The 21,997-nt window shown below is 41.3% G+C and overlaps 1 protein-coding gene across 1 annotated transcript; it reads right to left on the bottom strand.

Annotated features, from left to right (window-relative positions):
• Nucleotides 1-14,252: 14,252 nt before the first annotated feature.
• Nucleotides 14,253-18,269, bottom strand: LOC143770281 (galactoside alpha-(1,2)-fucosyltransferase 2-like). The gene is made up of 2 exons (XM_077259754.1): nt 18,131-18,269; nt 14,253-15,698 (listed from the first exon to the last, which is right to left on the bottom strand). Exons 1-2 carry the CDS (start codon nt 18,150-18,152, stop codon nt 14,632-14,634), a joined length of 1,089 nt encoding a protein of 362 aa, XP_077115869.1. The 5' UTR covers nt 18,153-18,269; the 3' UTR covers nt 14,253-14,631.
• Nucleotides 18,270-21,997: the final 3,728 nt, after the last annotated feature.

Raw genomic sequence — 21,997 nt, 5'->3', positions numbered from 1 at the left:
CCTACAAAGTCTGTCTGCGCCACTCTGAGTCCTTACAATCATCCTCCGCTGAACAAACCAATGCCGCCTGTGTACCCCTGTAACCTATTTTCCACTGCATAGAGACTATTTTTTTATTTTAGGCCTACAAAGTCTGTCTGCGCCACTCCTTACAATCGTCCTCCGCTGAACAAACCAATGCCGCCTGTGTACCCCTGTAACCTATTTTACACTGCATAGAGCCTACTTTTTTATTTTAGGCCTACAAAGTCTGTCTGTGCCACTCCGAGTCCTTACAATCGTCCTCCGCTGAACAAACCAATGCCGCCTGTGTACCCCTGTAACCAATTTTTCACTGCATTGAGCCAACTGTTTTATTTTAGGCCTACTACCTGTGTCTGTCTGTGCCTCTCAATACAGCTGTCCTCCACTGAACAAAGCCGAGCTTTGATTTTTAGCCTATATCAGATATTAATTATGCATTTGGCCTACTTGTTTGGTTGGGCCTACTAACGGTGTCTGCCGCTCCTTGGTGTTCTCCTCTACTGAACAAAGCTGAGCTTCAATTTTCAGGCTTTCAGCCTATATGAACTATGAAACTGCATTTGGCCTACTTGTTTGGTTGGGCCTCCTAACGGTGTCTGCCGCTCCTTGCTTTTCTCCTCCATTGAACAAAGCTGAGCTTCAATTTTCAGGCTTTCGGCCTGCAGAAAATATGAAACTGCATTTGACCTACTTGTTTGGTTGGGCCTACTAACGGTGTCTGCCGCTCCTTGATGTTCTACTTCACTGAACAAAGCAGTGCCGCCTGTTTACTCCTGTTACAAATTTTGAACTGCATGTGGCCCACTTTATTACTTGGGCCTACTAACTGTGTCTGCCACTCATTACAGTTTTCCTCCACTGAACAAAGCAATGCCGCCTGTTTAGTCCTGTTACCAATTTTGAACTGCATGTAGCCTACTTTATTGTTTGGGCCTATATCTGTGTTTCCTCCTCATCCTGCCCATTGCCCAGACACTGCTACATGAGTCTGCTGGTACATTGACCCAGACCACTACATTCCACTTGTACTCTACACAGCCAAAATCTGACCCTGCTGAAAGTCAGGTTCCCCTTCCCGCATACTATACCACCTTACACGGGGACAAAGAGGAAGGTGCAGATGAAAGTGCAGGTTCCTTCATCAGGTGGGGGGCATACTCGTTGGCGACGTCACTGGCACAGGGCCCCTCATAGGACGCAAAAGTGTCTCTGCCGGTGGTAGGCGCCCCCGCCGTCAAACACACCACCGTACTTTGATGGGTCCTGTGCCAGTGCCAATGCGAACGAGTGGGCCCCCCTGCTTGCTCAGGATCACAGCACTTGCAAAGTTGAAATACTTACCTCTCCCTGCTCCACCGCCGTGACGTAGTCCGCGTTTCCTTTGGCCACGAAAATCTTGAGCCAGCCCTACCCCCCCACAACTTTAGCCAAATGACCCCCTGTTTTCATTGAATAACTATTATTATAAGGTAAATTAAAATTGACAAGCTAAAGAAACAAGAATTGATGTTTTTGGCATTAAAATGGGCACTGTAGGTGTTTTCCTGTCCTCCACTCACTGCCGACTTTGCTTCCCCATTGACTTGCATTGGGTTTCGTGTTTCAGTTGGCTCTCCGACTTTTCGCAATAATCGGCCGATTTCACCTGACCCGACTTTTGATAAAGTCGGGTTTTGCGAAACCCGACTCGATCCTAAAAAAGTAAAAGTCGCTCAACTCTAGTCATGAACGAACGTGCTCGGGTGCTAACCGAGTGTCTCTGACGTGCTCGAATAATATGTTTGAGTCCCCGAGGCTGCATGTCTCACAACTGTCCCGACAGCCGCAACACATACAAGGATTGTCTAACAAACTGGCAATCCCCATGTCTTGCTGCTGTCTAACAGTCGCGAGACATGCAGCCTCGGAGACTCGAACATATTTTTCGAGCACGCCGAACACTCGGTTAGCACCCGAGCATGCTCGCTCATCACTAGTAAGCGGATTACTTAATAATAAAAATATACCGTAATATTTTTTAAAAATGTATACTTTATTTCTAAAAATAAAAATTAATTACAAAAAAATCGATTGTTTAATGTTCAAAATTAATCTTAGAAAACTGATATAAAAAAAGGACTTTCTTAAAAAAAAATCCTTTAGCTTTAATTGTACATTTATTATATCCTTTTATACAATAATATCCTTGGGATCATCATTACATATGAAATTAAAAATCAAAGAAAACAGGTGATAAAGTAATTTAGGAGAAAACAAATTCCCCTTTAACACAGATATGATTAGACACATTTCTGTTATGACCTGGTGGTTAAGAGGCCGCACTGATATGACCTGGTGGCTAAAACGCAACATGGGACGAGCTCTGAGAAGGTGGTATCTCTACTGACCGCAGTCCCTAATCCTAACAACAACACTAGTAATAGCCGTGGGATGTTCCTGACTCTCCCTAGACACCTCTTCACAGCCTAAGAACTAACTACCCCTAAAGAAGGAAATAGAAAGCTATCTTGCCTCAGAGAAAACCCCAAAAGGAAAGATAGCCCCCCCACAAATATTGACTGTGAGTGAAGAGGGAAATGACGTACACAGAAATGAAATCAGGTTTCAGCAAAGGAGGCCAATACTAAACTTGATAGACAGAGAGAAAAGGATACTGTGCGGTCAGTATTAAAAACTACAAAATCCACGCAGAGTTTACAAAAATGAACTCCACACCGACTCACGGTGTGGAGGGGCAAATCTGCTTTCCCAGAGCTTCCAGCTAGCCTGAATATGACATAGTGACAAGCTGGACAAAAAGAGACATATTTGCAGAGCAATAAAGTCCAAAACAAATGGACAAACAAGGACTAGCAAAAACTTATCTTTTGCTGACAAGGACAGGCCATATGAGAAATCCAAGGAGAGAACCAAATCCAACCAAGAACATTGACAGCTGGCATGAACTAAAGCCCAGAGCAGGTTTAAATAACAAACCCAGGCAAGGCGATTAGTGAAGGCAGCTGCTACAGCCACATAAAGGAGCAGCAGTTCCACTCGAAACCACCAGAGGGAGCCCAAGGGCAGAACTCACAAAAATACCATTAGCAACCACAGGAGGGAGCTCCAGAATGGAATTCACAACAGTACCCCACCCCTTGAGGAGGGGTCACCAAACCCTCACCAGAGCTCCCAGGCCGATCAGGACAAGCCAAATGGAAAGCACGAACCAAATCGGCAGCACGAACATCGGCGGCAACAACCCAAGAATTATCCTCCTGGCCATAACCCAACATTCCACTTGACCAGATACTGAAGCTTCCGCCTCGAAAAACGAGAATCCAAAATCTTCTCCACCACATATTCCAATTCCCCCTCAACCAACACCGGAGCAGGAGGATCAACGGAGGGAACCATAGGTACCACATATCTCCGCAACAAGGATCTATGGAACACATTATGAATGGAAAAAGAAGCTGGAAGGGCCAAACGAAAAGACACCAGATTGATAATTTCAGAAATCTTATAAGGCCCAATAAAGCAAGGCTTGAACTTAGGGGAAGAAACCTTCATAGGAACATGACGAGAGGACAACCAGACCAAATCCCCAACACGAAGCCGGGGACCAACACACCGACGACGGTTAGCAAAACGTTGAGCCTTTTCCTGAGACAACGTCAAATTGTCCACCACATGAGTCCAAATTTGCTGCAACCTGTCCACCACAGAATCCACACCAGGACAGTCAGAAGGCTCAAGCTGCCCCGAAGAAAAACGAGGATGAAAACCAAAGTTACAAAAGAAAGGTGAAACCAAGGTAGCCGAACTAGCCCGATTATTAAGGGCAAACTCGGCCAACGGCAAAAAGGTCACCCAATCATCCTGATCAGCAGACACGAAGCATCTCAAATAGGTTTCCAAGGCCTGATTGGTTCGCTCCATTTGGCCATTTGTCTGAGGATGGAATGCTGAAGAAAAAGACAAATCAATGCCCATTCTAGCACAAAAGGACCGCCAAAACCTAGAAACGAACTGGGAACCTCTGTCAGACACAATATTCTCCGGAATACCATGCAAACGAACCACATGCTGAAAAAATAATGGAACCAAATTAGAGGAGGAAGGCAACTTAGGCAACGGTACCAAATGGACCATCTTAGAAAACCGGTCACAAACCACCCAGATGACAGACATCTTCTGAGAAACAGGAAGATCAGAAATAAAATCCATGGAAATATGCGTTCAGGGCCTCTCAGGAATAGGCTAAGGCAAAAGCAACCCACTGGCACGGGAACAGCAAGGCTTAGCCCGAGCATAGGTCCCACAGGACTGCACAAACGAACGCACATCCTGCGACAAGGAAGGCCACCAAAATGACCTAGCCACCAAATCTCTGGTACCGAAAATCCCAGGGTGACCAGCCAACACTGAACAATGAACCTCAGAAATTACCCTGCTAGTCCATCTATCAGGAACAAACAGTTTCCCCACTGGACAGCGGTCAGGTTTATCAGCCTGAAACTCCTGAAGTACCCTCCGCAAATCAGGAGAGATGGCAGAAAGAATCACCCCCTCCTTGAGGATCCCAGCCGGCTCAAGAACTCCCGGAGAATCAGGCAAAAAACTCCTAGAAAGGGCATCAGCCTTTACATTCTTAGATCCCAGAATATACGAGACCACAAAATCAAAACGGGAGAAAAACAGAGACCACCGAGCTTGTCTCGGATACAACCGCTTAGCAGACTCGAGGTAAACCAGATTCTTATGATCAGTCAAGACCACCACGCGATGCTTGGCTCCCTCAAGCCAATGTCGCCACTCCTCAAATGCCCACTTCATAGCCAACAACTCCCGATTGCCGACATCATAATTACGCTCAGCAGGCAAAAACTTTCTGGAGAAGAAAGCACATGGTTTCATCAAAGAGCCATCAGAATTTCTCTGAGACAAAACGGCCCCTGCCCCAATCTCAGAAGCATCAACCTCAACCTGAAAAGGGAGAGAAACATCTGGCTGACGCAACACAGGGGCAGAAGTAAAACGACGTTTAAGCTCCTGAAAGGCCTCAACGGCCGCAGAAGACCAATTCATCACATCAGCGCCCTTCCTCATCAAATCGGTCAGAGGCTTCACCACACTAGAAAAATTAGCAATAAAGCGGCGATAAAAATTAGCAAAGCCCAAAAATTTCTGAAGGCTCTTTACAGATGTGGGTTGAGTCCAATCATGAATGGCCTGGACTTTAACAGGGTCCATTTCAATAGCCGAGGGAGAAAAAATGAAACCCAAAAAAGAAACCTTCTGAACTCCAAAGAGGCACTTAGACCCCTTCACAAACAACGCATTAGCACGAAGGACCTGAAATACCATCCTAACCTGCTTCACATGAGACTCCCAATCATCGGAAAACACCAAAATATCATCCAAATACACAATCATGAATTTATCCAGATAATTCCGGAAGATATCATGCATAAAGGACTGAAATACCGATGGAGCATTAGAGAGCCCGAATGGCATCACAAGATATTCAAAGTGGCCTTCGGGCGTATTAAATGCTGTTTTCCATTCATCACCTTGTTTAATACGCACGAGATTGTACGCCCCTCGAAGGCCGATTTTAGTAAACCAACTGGCACCCCTAATCCGAGCAAACAAATCAGAAAGTAAAGGTAAAGGGTACTGGAATTTGACTGTGATCTTATTGAGAAGGCGATAATCTATACAGGGTCTCAAGGAGCCATCCTTCTTGGCAACAAAAAAAAATCCCGCTCCCAGCGGTGACGAAGACGGGCGAATATGCCCCTTCTCCAAGGATTCCTTTACATAACTCCGCATAGCGGCATGCTCTGGCACAGACAGATTGAAAAGTCGGCCCTTAGGGAACTTACTGCCAGGAATCAAATTAATGGCACAATCGCAGTCCCTATGAGGAGGCAGGGAACTGGACTTGGGCTCATCAAATATATCCTGGAAATCCGACAAAAACTCAGGAACTTCAGAAGAAGGGGACGAGGAAATGGACATCAAAGGAATATCACTATGTATCCCCTGACAACCCCAACCAGTTACAGACATAGATCGCCAATCCAGCACTGGATTATGTACCTGTAACCATGGAAAACCCAGCACAACAACATCATGCAAATTATGCAACACCAAAAAGCGAATATTTTCCTGATGTGCTGGAGCCATGTACATGGTTAACTGTGTCCAGTACTGAGGTTTATTCTTGGCCAATGGCGTAGCATCAATCCCCCTTAAGGGAATAGGACTCTGCAAAGGCTCCAAGGAAAAACCACAGCGTTTGGCAAATTCTAAGTCCATTAAGTTCAGGGCAGCGCCAGAATCCACAAATGCCATAACAGAAAAGGACGACAATGAGCAAATCAGGGTAACAGACAAGAGAAATTTAGGCTGTACAGTACTAATGGTAACAGACCTAGGGACCCTCTTAGTACGCTTAGGGCAATCAGAAATAGCATGAGCAGAATCACCACTGTAAAAACACAGGCCATTCTGACGTCTGAATTTCTGCCTTTCTGCTCTAGTCAAAATCCTATCACATTGCATAGGCTCAGGACTCTGCTCAGAGGACACTGCCATATGGTGCACCACCTTGCGCTCACTCAGGCGCCGATCAATCTGAATAGCCAAAGACATTGACTCATTCAGACCAGCAGGCGTGGGAAACCCCACCATAACATCTTTAAGGGCTTCAGAAAGACCCTTTCTGAAAATCGCTGCCAGGGCATACTCATTCCATTTTGTGAGCACAAACCACTTTCTAAATTTCTGGCAGTATACTTCTGCTGCTTCCTGACCCTGACACAGAGCCAGCAAAGTTTTTTCTGCCAGATCCACAGAATTAGGCTCGTCATACAGCAATCCGAGCGCTTGAAAAAATGCGTCAATATTGAGCAATGCAGGATTTCCTGGCTCAAGGGAGAATGCCCAGTCCTGCGGGTCGCCACGCAGCAAGGAAATAACAATCTTCACCTGCTGAATAGGGTCACCAGAGGAACGGGGTCTCAGAGCAAAAAACAATCTGCAATTATTTTTAAAGTTCAAAAATTTTGATCTATCCCCAGAAAATAAATCAGGAATAGGAATTCTAGGCTCTAATACTGGAGTCTGGACAACATAATCTTGGATACTCTGTACCCTTGCAGCGAGTTGATCCACGCGCAAGGACAGACCCTGAACCTCCATATCAGCACCAAAATCCTGAACCACCCAGAGATTAAGGGGAAAAAAAGACAAAACAAGCTACAAAGGAAAAAAAAAATGACTCAGAACTTTCTTTTCCCTCTTTTGAGATGCATTTAACACATTGTGGGCCAGCTGTACTGTTATGTCCTGGTGGTTAAGAGGCCACACTGATATGACCTGGTGGCTAAAATGCAACATGGGACGAGCTCTGAGAAGGTGGTATCTCTACTGACCGCAGTCCCTAATCCTAACAACAACACTAGTAATAGCCGTGGGATGTTCCTGACTCTCCCTAGACACCTCTTCACAGCCTAAGAACTAACTACCCCTAAAGAAGGAAATAGAAAGCTATCTTGCCTCAGAGAAAACCCCAAAAGGAAAGATAGCCCCCCCACAAATATTGACTGTGAGTGGAGAGGGAAATGACGTACACAGAAATGAAATCAGGTTTCAGCAAAGGAGGCCAATACTAAACTTGATAGACAGACAGAAAAGGATACTGTACGGTCAGTATTAAAAACTACAAAATCCACGCAGAGTTTACAAAAATGAACTCCACACCGACTCACGGTGTGGAGGGGCAAATCTGCTTTCCCAGAGCTTCCAGCTAGCCTGAATATGACATAGTGACAAGCTGGACAAAAAGAGACATATTTGCAGAGCAATAAAGTCCAAAACAAATGGACAAACAAGGACTAGCAAAAACGTATCTTTTGCTGACAAGGACAGGCCATATGAGAAATCCAAGGAGAGAACCAAATCCAACCAAGAACATTGACAGCTGGCATGAACTAAAGCCCAGAGCAGGTTTAAATAACAAACCCAGGCAAGGCGATTAGTGAAGGCAGCTGCTACAACCACCTAAAGGAGCAGCAGTTCCACTCGAAACCACCAGAGGGAGCCCAAGGGCAGAACTCACAAAAATACCATTAGCAACCACAGGAGGGAGCTCCAGAACGGAATTCAGAACACATTTCCATCTTTTTTAATAAACCCACAGACAAAAATGTATTAAGAAAATAAAGATATTTATTCTGATCGTCAAAAAAAATGAAGAGGAACAATAAACATGGAAATAAAACAAATCTGGCAAATAGTTCTACAGCAGAACAACTTTTCAGCATTTAGATAAGAACAAACGAAACATTTTATTGGCATTTCATAAAAAAAAAAAACACAATGGAAATCTCCTGTAAACATATTACACCTTCTGTAGTAATAATAATAGAATAATTTGCTGACACCTTTTGCAGAAAGAAGCGGAAATTTACCAATGCCCCCATTTATTCAATCCCCACCAAATATACAAACAGAAAAGAAAACATTTAATGACATAATGTAACATTTGTATAAAGTACTAATTAATTGGGAAAAAAATCCTAAAGTAATTTACTTTGATATAATAAATAACACAATTATTTTCTTTTTTGCTTTTAACGAGGTATTGGGGATTGTAAGAAAATTGTCCAAGAGAAGGCTAGAAAATAAAGAAAAGATCATTACTTAGATTTGAAATCCATTTCACCTTCCTACCCCCCCTTCAGCGCCACTTCGGTGGTCCCTGCCAGCCCTCTTTATTGTTCACTTGATGTATGAGCCAGGAGTTCGACAAATAAGTAATAATTATTTCTTTCTTTTAAAACTTTCCTCATTCTTGACATTTAAGCAAAACTATAAAGTGACTAATACGAAGTAACTTAAATCCTTAAAGAGAACTTGGCACATAGAATTCATAGTCATATTATATATCTATTGATACATACAGCAATGTACATGCCAAACAATAACCGGCAGATAATGTATCAGCCATGGATTCTTCACAGTCCTGATTGGTTGCATCACCTTTCCTATTGGCTATCATGAGCAGGAGCCCCTCCCCTGAAGAACTGAAGTATATGGTATGAAGAAAACGGTCAAATATTTGTGGAATACGATACATTTACCAGGCATTTGAAGGTGAGTTTACATTAACCAATTGGCGCCATTAAATGACCGCCGATCGGCAAAATTTTACTGATCAGCAGTTGTGTAGTAGCCTATTTAGATAGGAACACCACTCTTAACAAAATGCATTGCGCGATCTGTAATGAATTATTCCGTTTTAATAGTCTGACATTCTTCTCGGCAGCACGAGTCCTCTTTTCACAGAGCAATGTGCTGCAGTGAACAATGTTTTGTGCAGCACAAAAGATCATTTTACTCAATAAATAGCGTTTTTCTTGTTCATTGGGTAATCGGCAGCCTGTTTACACTTGAAGATTATCGTGAAGAGAGTTTTACTAGGTTCACGATAATCTTTCGGAGAAAATGCATTTTAAAGATAAGTTCACAAGTGGTGTTTTTGCAGCATTTTTTATGCAGTGTGTTTGGTGCACAAAATACGCAGGATTTTAAAGAACCAGCATAATAATTGGGATTTCAGAAATCTCACCGAGGCTCTTTTTTTTTTATGGTTGTGTTTTGAGCTCTTCTGCATTTTTGCCGAGATGGAGCCAGTCCATTCTTCCCTCGTTTTTTCAGTGCTTTTCACACTTTAAAAAATTCTGCAAAATCTGCACGTAAAAAAGCATAAAAAAATCTGTGTATTGTATCCTGCCACCAGTCTGTTTTTTTGGTGCAGAATAAAAAATGCAATGCGTGAATTCTGCCCTAATGATGCAGGGAAGATTGTAATCTGTAAACATTGTAATCTAGTACTAATGTAACACTTGCAATCATGTTTACTGCCATCAACAGAAAGTCAATAAAATAGAGGCTTATCAAGATCAAGGTTATAATAAAAGTTTATAAAAAAAAGTTTATAAGTAGATACCAGATGGCACAATGGGTGCTAAAAAATGTACAACCCCTGTTAAAGCCATAATAGGATTTTAATATGGAAACAGGAGTTTTTTATTGACTTGTTACAAGGGGTATAAAATTGTCTTGGTGGAGATGATCGGATTTACTGCAACTTTACTGATGACATTTTGATCCTCCTCCACAGTTTCCCATATCCCACCTGCTACAATCCACAGACCTTCAACATAGAAAATAGTAGCACGTATAACTGAATATTGCTCTATTTACAGTCGAATGTGTTCACTTTATGACATGTAAAACTGGGGGGTTCCAAATTCTGTTGCTTTCTAGGATTTGTTATCCTATGTACACCGCAGATGATGGCTCTGACATGACAATGGAAGGTGCAGTTATGAAACGCTATTTATGGTATCGTTGGACAGAATTCTGTACAAACAAAACTAACAGGATTTACCAAACAATAGAGGCCATTACAATTTCCGGGAAGCTAAAATCACTTACTGCAGTCTCTTATTAGCAAGCACTTCAAAGAATTGCTATCAGCTGGCATTAGCAGGTTGACAAGACATTTACCATAAGGATTAAACCACTGAGATGGTGAAGAATGATTATTCTGGTGAGAGTCAGCTTATACCCAATACAGAAACTCCTGTGAGCACCTAGAAGCTTGGGGTGGCAGCTAGACTGTGCTACAAAATGGCTTTATGTTCTTATAATACACTGAAGTAGCAAATTCTGTGTCACTTCATGATGGGCTAGACGAATGGCCTTGTAGTACTTTCATATTTTAGCCCTATTGCATGCTACCTAAAGTTCTCCACCTCCAGTAAAGGTCTGCTACCATGTCATGCTAAATCCAATAGTTGAAGATCAACTAATATGTCATTTTAACTATGTCATGTAAATGCCATCCCCAGTGAAGTTCTCCAACTATATAATGTCATAGATCACCTACCACCATCACGTTAACTGCCACCAGTGAAAATCACCGCTAAGGCTGCTTTCACACTAGCATCAGTACGGGGCCGTCGCGCTGCGTCGGCCCAACGTACCGACGCAAACTGTGAAGAAAATGCCCAACGTTGGCAGCGGAAGCAGTCTTAAGACGCTTCCGCTGCTTCATTGTAAGGTTCGGGGAGGAGGGGGCGGTCGAAAATGGCAGTCCCGACGCACAAAAAAAGTTACATGTAACTTTTTTGGTGGCGGCGGTGCGCCAAAACACGACGCAACTGTCACACGACGGTTGCAACGTGTGGCACTGCGTCGCAATGCATCGGTCATATTAGTCTATGGGGAAAAAACGCATCCTGCAGACAACTTTGCAGGATGCATTTTTTCTCCACAACGACGCATTGCGACGTGCAGTGAACGCCGCTAGTGTGAAAGTAGCCTTAGGCCAGGTCAACTGCATAACCACTGATGGACTCCTACTATGTTATGTTAATACTACCACTGGTGATATTAATCCACCATGCTAGGTTAACTCAAGCACCAGTTATAATAAGCTACCATGCCATGTCAGCTCCAATACCATTGACAGACCCCTAGCAGTTATGTCAATGCCATTATCAGTAAGGGACATCTATCATGCCTTGTTAACTCCAACACCAGTGACAGAGACCTAGCAGTTATGTTGACACCATTACCAGTAAGGGACACCTATCATGCCATGTCAACTCCACTACCAATGATGGACGCATACCATGTCATGTTAGCACCATCACTACCGAAAGTCTTCTACCACTTAAATTTAGGCCAGGTCAACTGCATAAACAGTGATGGACACCTACTATGTTATGTTATTACTACCACTGGTGATATTAATCCACCATGCTAGGTTAACTCCAGCACCAGTTATAATAAGCTACCATGCCATGTCAGCTCCAACACCATTCACAGACCCCTAGCAGTTATGTCAACTCCATTATCAGTAAGGGACATATATCATGCCATATCAACTCCAACACCAGTGACAGAGACCTAGCAGTTATGTTGACACCATTACCAGTAAGGGACACCTATCATGTCATGTCAACTCCAACACCAGTGACAGAGACCTAGCAGTTATGTTAACACCATTACCAGTAAGGGACACCTACCATGTCATGTCAAATCCACTACCAATGATGGCCAATGATGGACGCATACCATGTCATGTTAGCACCATCACTAACGAAAGTCTTCTAACACTTAAATTTAACTACCATGTTAACCACTTATTTGGTAATGGAATTTTTCCAAACCATATTAAATTCACTAAGTAGGGAGGATAGACCAGAGAAAAGTCAAATGACCTCCCTACAGCATCAGATTTCCGTTTCATCATGTCATGTTAACTCTATTACCTATGAAGGTCTCCTACTATATCATGTTAACTAAACCACCGGTGATGGACATTTACTCTGTCATGTTAGCTCAACTTTCAATCAAGTTCTATAACGATATCATGTCAACAATCACCTACCATGTCAAGTTAAGTCCACCACCAGGGCCAAAGATAAAAAGAAAATGAAAGGATGGTAGCAGATGATCATCTAATATGTTGTGGTAACTGGAACACCAGTAATGGACCATGTCAAGTTAACTCCACCACCAGTTCTCCAACTACATTGTGCCAGTTGTCACAGATACTCCTACCATATCAAGTTCACTAACACTGCCAATCTGAATGGATATCTGCCTTGTCAGGTAAACTCCACAACCATTGAAATTCCATAACTGTATCTGGTCACAGATTTTCTACCTACCGCGTCAAGTTAACTAACTCCACCACTCTTGATTGACATCTACCATGTCATGTTAACTTCACCATCGGTAATGGAGACCCACCATGTCAAGTTAACGCCACCATTTGTGAAGATCAGCTAGTTTAAGTGAAGTTCTCCAGCTATGTCTATATAAAAAAAATCTGTACAGAACTCCCTGGGTCTCATATGAAGAAGAATATTCAGTCTATAAATGGCATTTAAGGCACTCGTAGGTGTTACTAAAAGAAAGGGTAGTATATACAGTAGTTGAACTTGGGCAACAGTTTATTTATCAATCCTGTAGGTGCTATCAGGGGAGATAAACATTTACATTTTGGGCTAGGCCAAAGAATTCCCCCAAAACAAGATAAAAGGATGGTAGTAGATGATATTAGATGATGTGAATAGTCACCACTAAGGTATATTTCTGCATATAAACATTGAGCAAAAAAATTCTGTATGTTTCAATGCAGTATTGCCCACTTATCGGAGGTAGATCTTGTGTGACATAAACCAATACCTGTTTATAATAAATATTAGTAATAAGAACGTAACAAATATTTATATATGTATAAGTTTCTCGTCTGCACTATAGGGTGCAAGGGGGGCAGACGTAAGACCGTATGAAAAAATTGTGTAAAATGCTGCAAATCAAATAAATAAATTAATATAAACTAATACCTTTTTTACCAAATTCTAAGAAATTTACCAGTAGTGAAGCGTTTATAATACTCGTCAAACCACCCACTTCCGGCAAAGTGACGGTGTACGCAATCTCCATCTCCTATTTAGACATACAAGAGGCACACATAACACAATCAGAATTAGGGTACAATCGGGTGGTCATGTAATTGGGACAAGGATCGATTCCCAACACAATACTCGGACTGTCCTTTGGCTCTACCGACCCAACCACGACAGCATGTATTTCTATGCAGCTGTCATGTTTGGGTCGGGAGTGCCGACAACCAGTCCGAGCATTGCATTGTAATCCTCATCCGAGTTATACGGCCGTCTGACTCTAGCCTTAGTTTTATCAAAAAGTGATGTGACATCGCTTATCAAAAAGGGACCATCACTTTACCGAAAGTGTGTGGTTTGATAAGTAGTATAGATGAGTCATTATTTTGTCTAAACAGCTTTAAAATTATTTTTACAAAATATTTATCCTGGTGGTAATCATTACCTAAAAACTATTCTTCATCTTTAACCTTTTATATTAAATTATTTTCCTAATTCTGAAACAAAACTAACCTTGGTACAGTACAGTAGCTTTAATTTTTTTTTACAAATAAATTTAAAAATTAACAAAGAACAATATCACTATTTAAACATTTTGTGACCTCATAATAAATATACAGTATATTGCATTTAATTTGTAAATTGCTAAGATTTTCCTTTGCTTTCAAAAATAATTATAATATATTCATCTATACCTATATAATACAAAGTATTTTAACATCATTTTTTTTTTTTTTTTTTTTTTTTATATCTGACAATAATGGTGAATATTAAATATTATTACAATTTACATTGCCAAAAATGTAGTTTTAATTTTCTCTATATGTATTATAAAATGTGCAAATTTATTCTTAGGAATTTTTAGAGATTCTTGAGAATTTTAAGTAAATTATTTCTTATTTTTATTTTGACTAACAATCTTTTTATAATAAAAGCATGGTGATCTTTGAAGCATTGGACAAGTAAAAAATTTGAAAAACGATGTAAAAACTAAAAAAATGTGTAGCAAAACCAAAAAATAAATCAACCTTATGGTTTGTAACACAATAGTGGGTCTAGCAACACAACAAAAGTCTTGGTAACAGCTAATACCTTTATGGCCTTACCCAGAGAACCATATGAGCTTTCATTCATTTTTGTTAAGGAGGGGTGAAAGGTCTGCTGGAATTCCAATCCATTCTGGAAGAAAAGCAGCTTCATATTTGAAAAGTTTAAGGAAAGGAGAGTCGGGTAATGTGTAATTGGATAGGTAGATAGTTTCTCCTCCAACCAAGTAACCAACCCAAATACCAAATGTCCCTATGGTCATGATGGTGTGATTACAATGTGAGAGTAAGGCAAAATCCCGACCGGGTGAGCCTTCTTGGCCATCTCCAGCAAAGTGGATATCATTCAACGAATTGTTCATATTCTCTTTACACCAATCCATCCCATTACTGGTCACAACAAAGAGAGGGTTTTCATATTTCTGTCTAAAGTAATCCATGGCTTTTTGCAAGTATCCCCTATCAGCTATCACTCCTTTCCATGTGTTTGGCATCACATGCACATAGTCACCTCTCCGTACATGAATCCCAACAAAGGTGACGTTCTTCCTGTCACCTCTGGCCTTGTCAAGATAAGCGTTGGACTCTTCTTTGATAAAATCATGGAAAGTAAATTCTCGAAGAATCTCCTCCTTTATATGGTCGTAGAAAGTAAATGAACAAGGGTAACCACCAAGACTTACATACTCTCCATCGATATGTCTGTACTCTTCAGACATCCAGTCGTGAAGTCCATAATGTCTCCACTTGATGCGTCCAATGACCTCCTGGTGAAGAACGGGTAATCTAATTTTAAAGATCGTTGACAGCTGGCTGTGCATTTGTGGCAAAATGTAAGCTTGATGACCATTCATCTTGGCAAGAGCATAGAGAGTTGCATACTCGCCCATCAGGTTGCCCAAACGTCCAATGGCATTGACAGTCCACATACCCGTCAGTGGTTTGGGTTTGCTTGCTACTGTTGACAGGATCACATTTTTTACTGTTGTGTTGTGCAGGGCCTTTTCTCTCACCATTGTCATGAACGAATTAATAGTCAGGTTCGTGTGGTAAATATAAGAAAACTTTACAACAACAAGGATAACTAAGATGAGGCCAATAGACCAAAAAACACGTTTGCCCATTCTTGCAGAGGTCCCCGCTACAACTGAAATGGAGAAAAAAAACACATAAGTATATGATGGAGTAGTGGAAAATTTCATACAAGTGCACAAGGCTAAGCGAGCAAAGGTAATAGTTGCATAGAAATAGTCATAGTAAAAGGGATCCATATTTATTCTGAAGAAATCCATGAGTGACCTTGGGTGAAACCACCCCTTGTAGGAGGCAACTGTATGCAAAGGTTGAGGATTTAGAGCAACAACACTAATTTAAGCATAAAAAATATATTACAAAGGATGTCTGGTTTAGAAAACACGTACACAAACTCCTCTTTCAGCAACTAATCTCAAGGGAGAGCAAAAGGAACAGCCATTGGAAATCCAACGTCAAATTATCATGTCAAATTATCTTTTTTGCCTTCCTCTGGATCAACATGTTAGGGCATGTTAGGTTATGGGTTGAACTAGATGGACTTAAAGTCTTCCTTCAACCTTAATAACTATGTTACTATGCTACTAATGTCAGTAACTCTTTTAATGGGATGAACACTTTTAATTGTAACATGATACTTAAATTAGTACACATCTACCATGGTCAGTGTAACGTGTGTCCACAAAACGCTCCACCAATAGAAAGAAAACTGTCTCACTAGCACCATCTATTGGAAGTAGCTACCCTATAAATCAAAGTCGATCATTTACCCAAACTAGAGTCTTAGACCTACATATGCAGACAGCGCTTTTACAGTTTATTGCCCCTCATTAGTACATATAGCTAATGACAATTATGTGATTGGTTCTTATTATACTCAAGGCTAATTACTTATCAAAATGTGAAGGTGTATAGGGTCCTTGAGGGGCCACTGGTCTATTTAATATTGATAGCACATTAAAGAGCGTGAATTAAATATAGATGTTAGTTATGCACTAAACTGCTGAAAGCAATCAAGCTGTGCTATTATTATGGTTTTACAATGTCGTAAAAATTTGTAATACTTTGAAGAATAGCAGCTCCTCAATTTTATGAGATATTGTATAACTTTTGCATTGCTTAAATTGAAAGTTTTCTTAGATTTCAAATATTAGATAATTATATAGATACCTAGATAGGGGTGCACTTACTGCTGATTCCTCTGTACACTTAAGTTCTTTAAATATTATAACATCTAGTAAAATGAATTTGATAACTTACCATGAATGCAAATACAGAATAATAATTTTCAGGTATTTTCATGAGAGGCACATGAGCTCAGGTAAGATACAGTATAATCTTTCTACATCGTAAGGGATGGAATAACCTGCTGCCACATCTTGAGGGTAATGTTCTTTATGACGATATGGCACATGAAATATCTTTAGATACCTTTAATTACCAAGACTGTCATATCACTGCTCCTCCTTCTAGGCAGCAATTAATACTTTCTGGACATTTTTGCGTATTAAAAAATTTGGCAGAGAACTTTTGCCAGGAATTCCAATACTCTGTAATCTAATGGGCTGTTAGATCTAGAACTTTCAGGATTTTGATATCTTGCTATGAGTTGTGGCCTTTCTCATTCAGAAATGAGGGGCTAAGGTCATGGGTTTTAGCTGACGGACACCCATGGTGCCATAATATGGATGTTTTTGGTTGGAATTCCCTTTTAAATTGTAACTTTTTGTTTTGTCTTCTTTTTTTTACTTAATAATAATTGAGCTTACGAACAATCCACTATTAATCCTCGCGAAGAACAGGAAAGCAGTATCTTGTTGCTTTCTAGAATTTTCAAATGCTACAAATTCCAGAATGATGACATCTGCAAACTTGTAAAGCTATATGACCAAGCTTTAATGGTCTGGTTCCCATGATGTCCAGAGTGATAACCATCACCATCCAGATGTCCCTTTTTTCCCCCCGCACACTTCTTATTGTAACATATGGATGTACCTGATCCTCCAGCGGAAGAGACACTTTATATAAAAATTCCTTAGTAGAGGAAGCTTTTGTGCTAATTCAGACCTTATGCAGAATTGAAATCATTTTCATAAATCAGCAAACCACATTTGCTGTTTTTCATAATATTGTTTGTGCGCAGGCTGCGAATATTTTCGGGGTGCTCGAAAAAAATGCTCGAGTCCCCGCGGCTACTTGTCTCGCGGCTGTTGGACAGCAGCTACACATGCAGGAATTGCCTAACAAACAGGCAATCCCTGCATGTTTTGCAGCTGTCGAGCAGCCATGAGACATGCAGTCGCGCGAACTCAAACATTTTTTTCGAGCATTCTCGCTCATCACTATGCTCAGCGGCTGCATCCTTTACATGTCTTTTTGTATGCTTCTATTCTCTAGGGGTAAAAAAAAGTGCTTCCAATTAACAAATTCAACTTTGCTACATCTGTATACAATATCTGATTCTAAACGTAGTAACATGTAATTAAATGCATTTTTATAATATTATCTAATAGTCCTTGAACTGATCTCGGGGATGTAGGTCCTTACCTGTCGGTGTAGGTTGCTTCATTTTTTCCCTTCAGTACTTTATGCTTCATATACTGTTATATCATCCAGAGAGTGAGAGGCGAGCACCTTCACCATCGTCACCTGTCACCTTCCTAGGTAATGTACAGGGTGTGAACTGAGCAGACACAGGTAACCTGACTACGAGATGCAGTCACTCAGGGTGTGGTGAATTATTCCTGGCTTTGTCGGAAATCGAATAGTACAGGGGGATTGGCTTCAATGAATGCCGGAAAGATAGGAATAGGTTAGGACAATGCAAAAAAGGCTTAAACGCAGTCCTATGCAAACATTGATTGGCAGAAAAGAAAGGCATTGCTGAGGTTCATGTTACATTATTTCCAGAGTCAGGGATGTGCTAATCCAACACTTCTCTGCACCCTTATAGCATAGGATGCTGCCATGATGCTTCTCCCTGCGATATAGGGCTCATAAGGGATTTTAGCTTATCCTCCCCAGACTCAGTGCAATTAAAGGGAACGTAACACCTCTTTTTTTTATAAACCAGATAGCGACGTGTAAACATTTTTTCTAATCTGTTTTAATTTTATGATTATATATTTTTTTTATTCTGGGGGCAGCGTTCTTGCTGGACATTTAGAGATCTGCCGTATGGTAGCCACATAAATGTCGGATGAGCCCCATGTTAACCCTTAAGGGTGGCTAATATGTTACCCTTTGTTTACCGTGAGAATGATACATTGCTGTAATCTGTACTATTCCAGGAACATAGAAAATATGGTGCAAGTTGAGTTTTGACCTGGGTTTGGAGATGTAAATATAATGGCAAGCTGAAAGTAATACTTTGTATACTTGCCAACCAGACAAGAGCAGAAATTGGACTGAAAAGGGACAGTTAAACATACATGACCCCAAAGTGGTAGCATACTGGGAATTGGACTGTAACCACTTCCAAACACGTATGTCACATGCTGGATCTGGGATTTTTGGTGCAAGGTAAGGATCTCAGTCGGCTCCATACAGAGTAGATGCATACAATACCTTAAAGGGGTTTGGGGTCATTGTCCTGCTGGAAGAGCCATGACCTAGGATGCAAACACAGCTTTCTGACACTGGACACTACATTGCAACTCAAAATCCATTGGTAATCTTCATATTTCATGATGCCTTGCACACAGTCAAGGTACCCAGTGCCAGAGACAGCAAAACAACCCCAAAACATCTTTGAACCTCCACCATATTTGACTGTAGGTACTGTGTTTTTATTCTTTGTGTGGAGATCAGACTGAAAGAATCCTTTGTGTCTTTCTCCTGAAACATCTGGCTTATTGCAAGAAACTAGAGCAAAGTTGACATTTCCTTTTATGGAACTAATCACGGGTGCATTTCTTCTTGTAATTGTAACCTTTTACCTACATACCAAGCTGAACCTTATCTCTAGTATAGACTGTTTTTTTAAGGATGTGAAATATGAGCGCTTGTACGCATGTCTGTAAAATGTCTAACTCTTTTTATAAAGGAGGGGTAGAGCTCAGTGGGTCAGACGCGCTCCTGGGCTTTCCCTGTATATGATCACACAACCTTTTGTGCTGCGTGTCATTTCACTCGGATTCCTACAGTTAGGAAGCCAGGGACAGATAAGGACTCAACATTTCTCTGGCGCACCGAACAGGGACCTGAGAAAAGAGTATTTGCTCGAGATTTACCTGCGGATACGGACAACGGAGATCTGGGATAATGGACGGCAAATGAACTGAAAAACCTGGCCAGGTAAGAGACATTATTAGTTCTCTTTTATCTGCCCTGTATTATCCGAAAGATCTCTATGAGCCGTGTCACGCTGGGTTAGTCTAGTAGTGAGTAGATACCTATAAAACTCGGGTTACCATATTGTATAGACTTATGAGTCCTGTCCCTGGCAGTGTGTGAACAGTGTGAAGGTTGTGGTATGTTGTGAAAGAAGAGCAAAAGTGCGTAGAAAATAAGCCGAAATAGTTGGGGTACAAGCCTTATACACGGAAGTCAGCCTAACTGGGTCATGTGGTTGCGTTCTTCTTCTCCGCCCATGCTTGACTCTTATTAAGTGCTTAAACCTCCTTCATTTCTGGATAAGGTTTGATAGAATGAGCCCAGGACGCGGAATAATGAGCCTGGGACAAGTATGCTAACTGACACAGAAAGTTTTGTGATCTGTATGGTGTTGCTGGGTCTGTTTGCGTGCATAATAGCACTTAAGTACGTCCTGCATATTAGAAGAAATGGAGCAGACAAGCCCTTCAATATTTTAGCTCCCTAGGAGAGAAGGCAACGAGACGCCACCAACAGAGGAAGTGGTTGTCCAAACGTCACCTAGGGTAGTCATAGCTAATATTGAAAAGAAAAATTAGAAATAAACAGACCAAAACTGTCTTAGGACAAGTGGAAGCAGCAGATATCATACAGGAAAGATGTGGAAAGATAGTCAGAAGGCAGATTAGGAGGGTAAGAGAAAAATTGGGAATTTCAGAAGCACTTATGTTCAGTACAGAATGGGAAAGACTGAGTAAAGAACGAGGTGGAATTATCAAAGACAATGGGTGGGAAGAAATCATACACTGTATGATAGAGGTCTCAAAAACAGCTAAAGAGGAGAATTGGAAGTACGATCCAGACACTTCCAAATGGATCATGGGGAAGGGAAAAAGTTGTGACATAATCCCGCCACCTTACCTAGATCCAAAAGCCCAATCATTTGTACCATCTGGAAGAGCAGAAGGAGGAAAACAATTTCCAGCCTTGTATCCCAATCTTGGTGGGGTAGGAGGATGGGAATGTTCACACTGTGGACAACAAAATCCAGATTGGAGAAATGATTGCCTAGCCTGTGGTACACCTAGATATGGCGCTGTACTTGCCCCTGTTAGGGTAGTACCAAGACCCTTTAGGGAACCTGGTGCTGACGGGGTAATGAACACCAGATATCACCAGACCAGACAATACTTTCCTTGGTCCCCTGCTGAGGGTATGTCCCTCCTGCATAATGCGCCTGATCCCACTCAATATCCTATCCGATTTGCGCAGTATATACAACAAATCATGCAGACTCATGCTGGGGTCTGGGCGGACGGGGAAGAATTATGTAGAATGAAAATGTCCCCCGGACTTTTTCAGGAATTATTGACACACCTACAGCCCAATAGACCAGTGGCAGAAGGGGGTGCCTTACAGACAGAAGCATCAGGTACCCAGTTCACAGAGGCATTAATAATTTTCATGAGAGGAAAACAGAGGGAAAGGGGGTCTACAGGTGTGATTATGCAGAAATTTGGGCAAAGTATTGAAGAATATAGTCAAGAACTAGAAAATAGCTTTAGGGATGAAGGATTGGATTTGACTGATGCTTCAGTAAGGAGACTTTTTACAAAACAATTAATAGAGGGGCTAGATCCGAAAATCAGAGAAAAATTTAAATCCTCTACTCCAGATTGGAGAACAATTGAACAACCAAATATTGTGAAACAACGATGTTTAGGAATAGTCATGGATATGAGAGAGAATCGTAAGCCTGTTAGAATAGCACAAGCTAATACAGGAGGAAGAGTGAGACACGATTTTCCTTGCCACTACTGTAAAAAGCCAGGTCATTTCCAAAGAGAGTGCAGGAAGAAGTTGGCAGATATAAAGTCAGGCAAATTTGTTCCCAGAAATAACCCTTCCCAAACGGACAACCAGCAGAAATCTACCATCATAGATGGTCCCATACCAGATTCAGATTGACTCGATGTGTTACAAACTTCCCTACCAGCTAGAAGACCTATGATACAGGTGAATGTGGGGGGGAGAGAGATTCCATTTTTGATAGATACAGGTGCAACTTCCTCAATTTTGAATCAAGATTTTCTTCCGAAT

Source organism: Ranitomeya variabilis, chromosome 4 (assembly GCF_051348905.1).
Source record: "Ranitomeya variabilis isolate aRanVar5 chromosome 4, aRanVar5.hap1, whole genome shotgun sequence".
In the NCBI taxonomy this organism is placed as follows: Eukaryota; Metazoa; Chordata; class Amphibia; order Anura; family Dendrobatidae; genus Ranitomeya; species Ranitomeya variabilis.
The sequence above is the reverse complement of the archived record's forward strand: the minus strand, read 5'-3'. Positions and strand labels throughout refer to the sequence as shown.

What these genes read in the sequence shown, in the direction of transcription:
- LOC143770281 (XM_077259754.1), bottom strand. Translation starts at nt 18,152, where the DNA reads ATGAAGCAACCTACACCGACAG. An exon ending in GAAGCAACCTACACCGACAG is followed by an intron (nt 15,699 to 18,130) that starts GTAAGGACCTAC and finishes TCTCCATTTCAG; the next exon opens with TTGTAGCGGGGACCTCTGCA.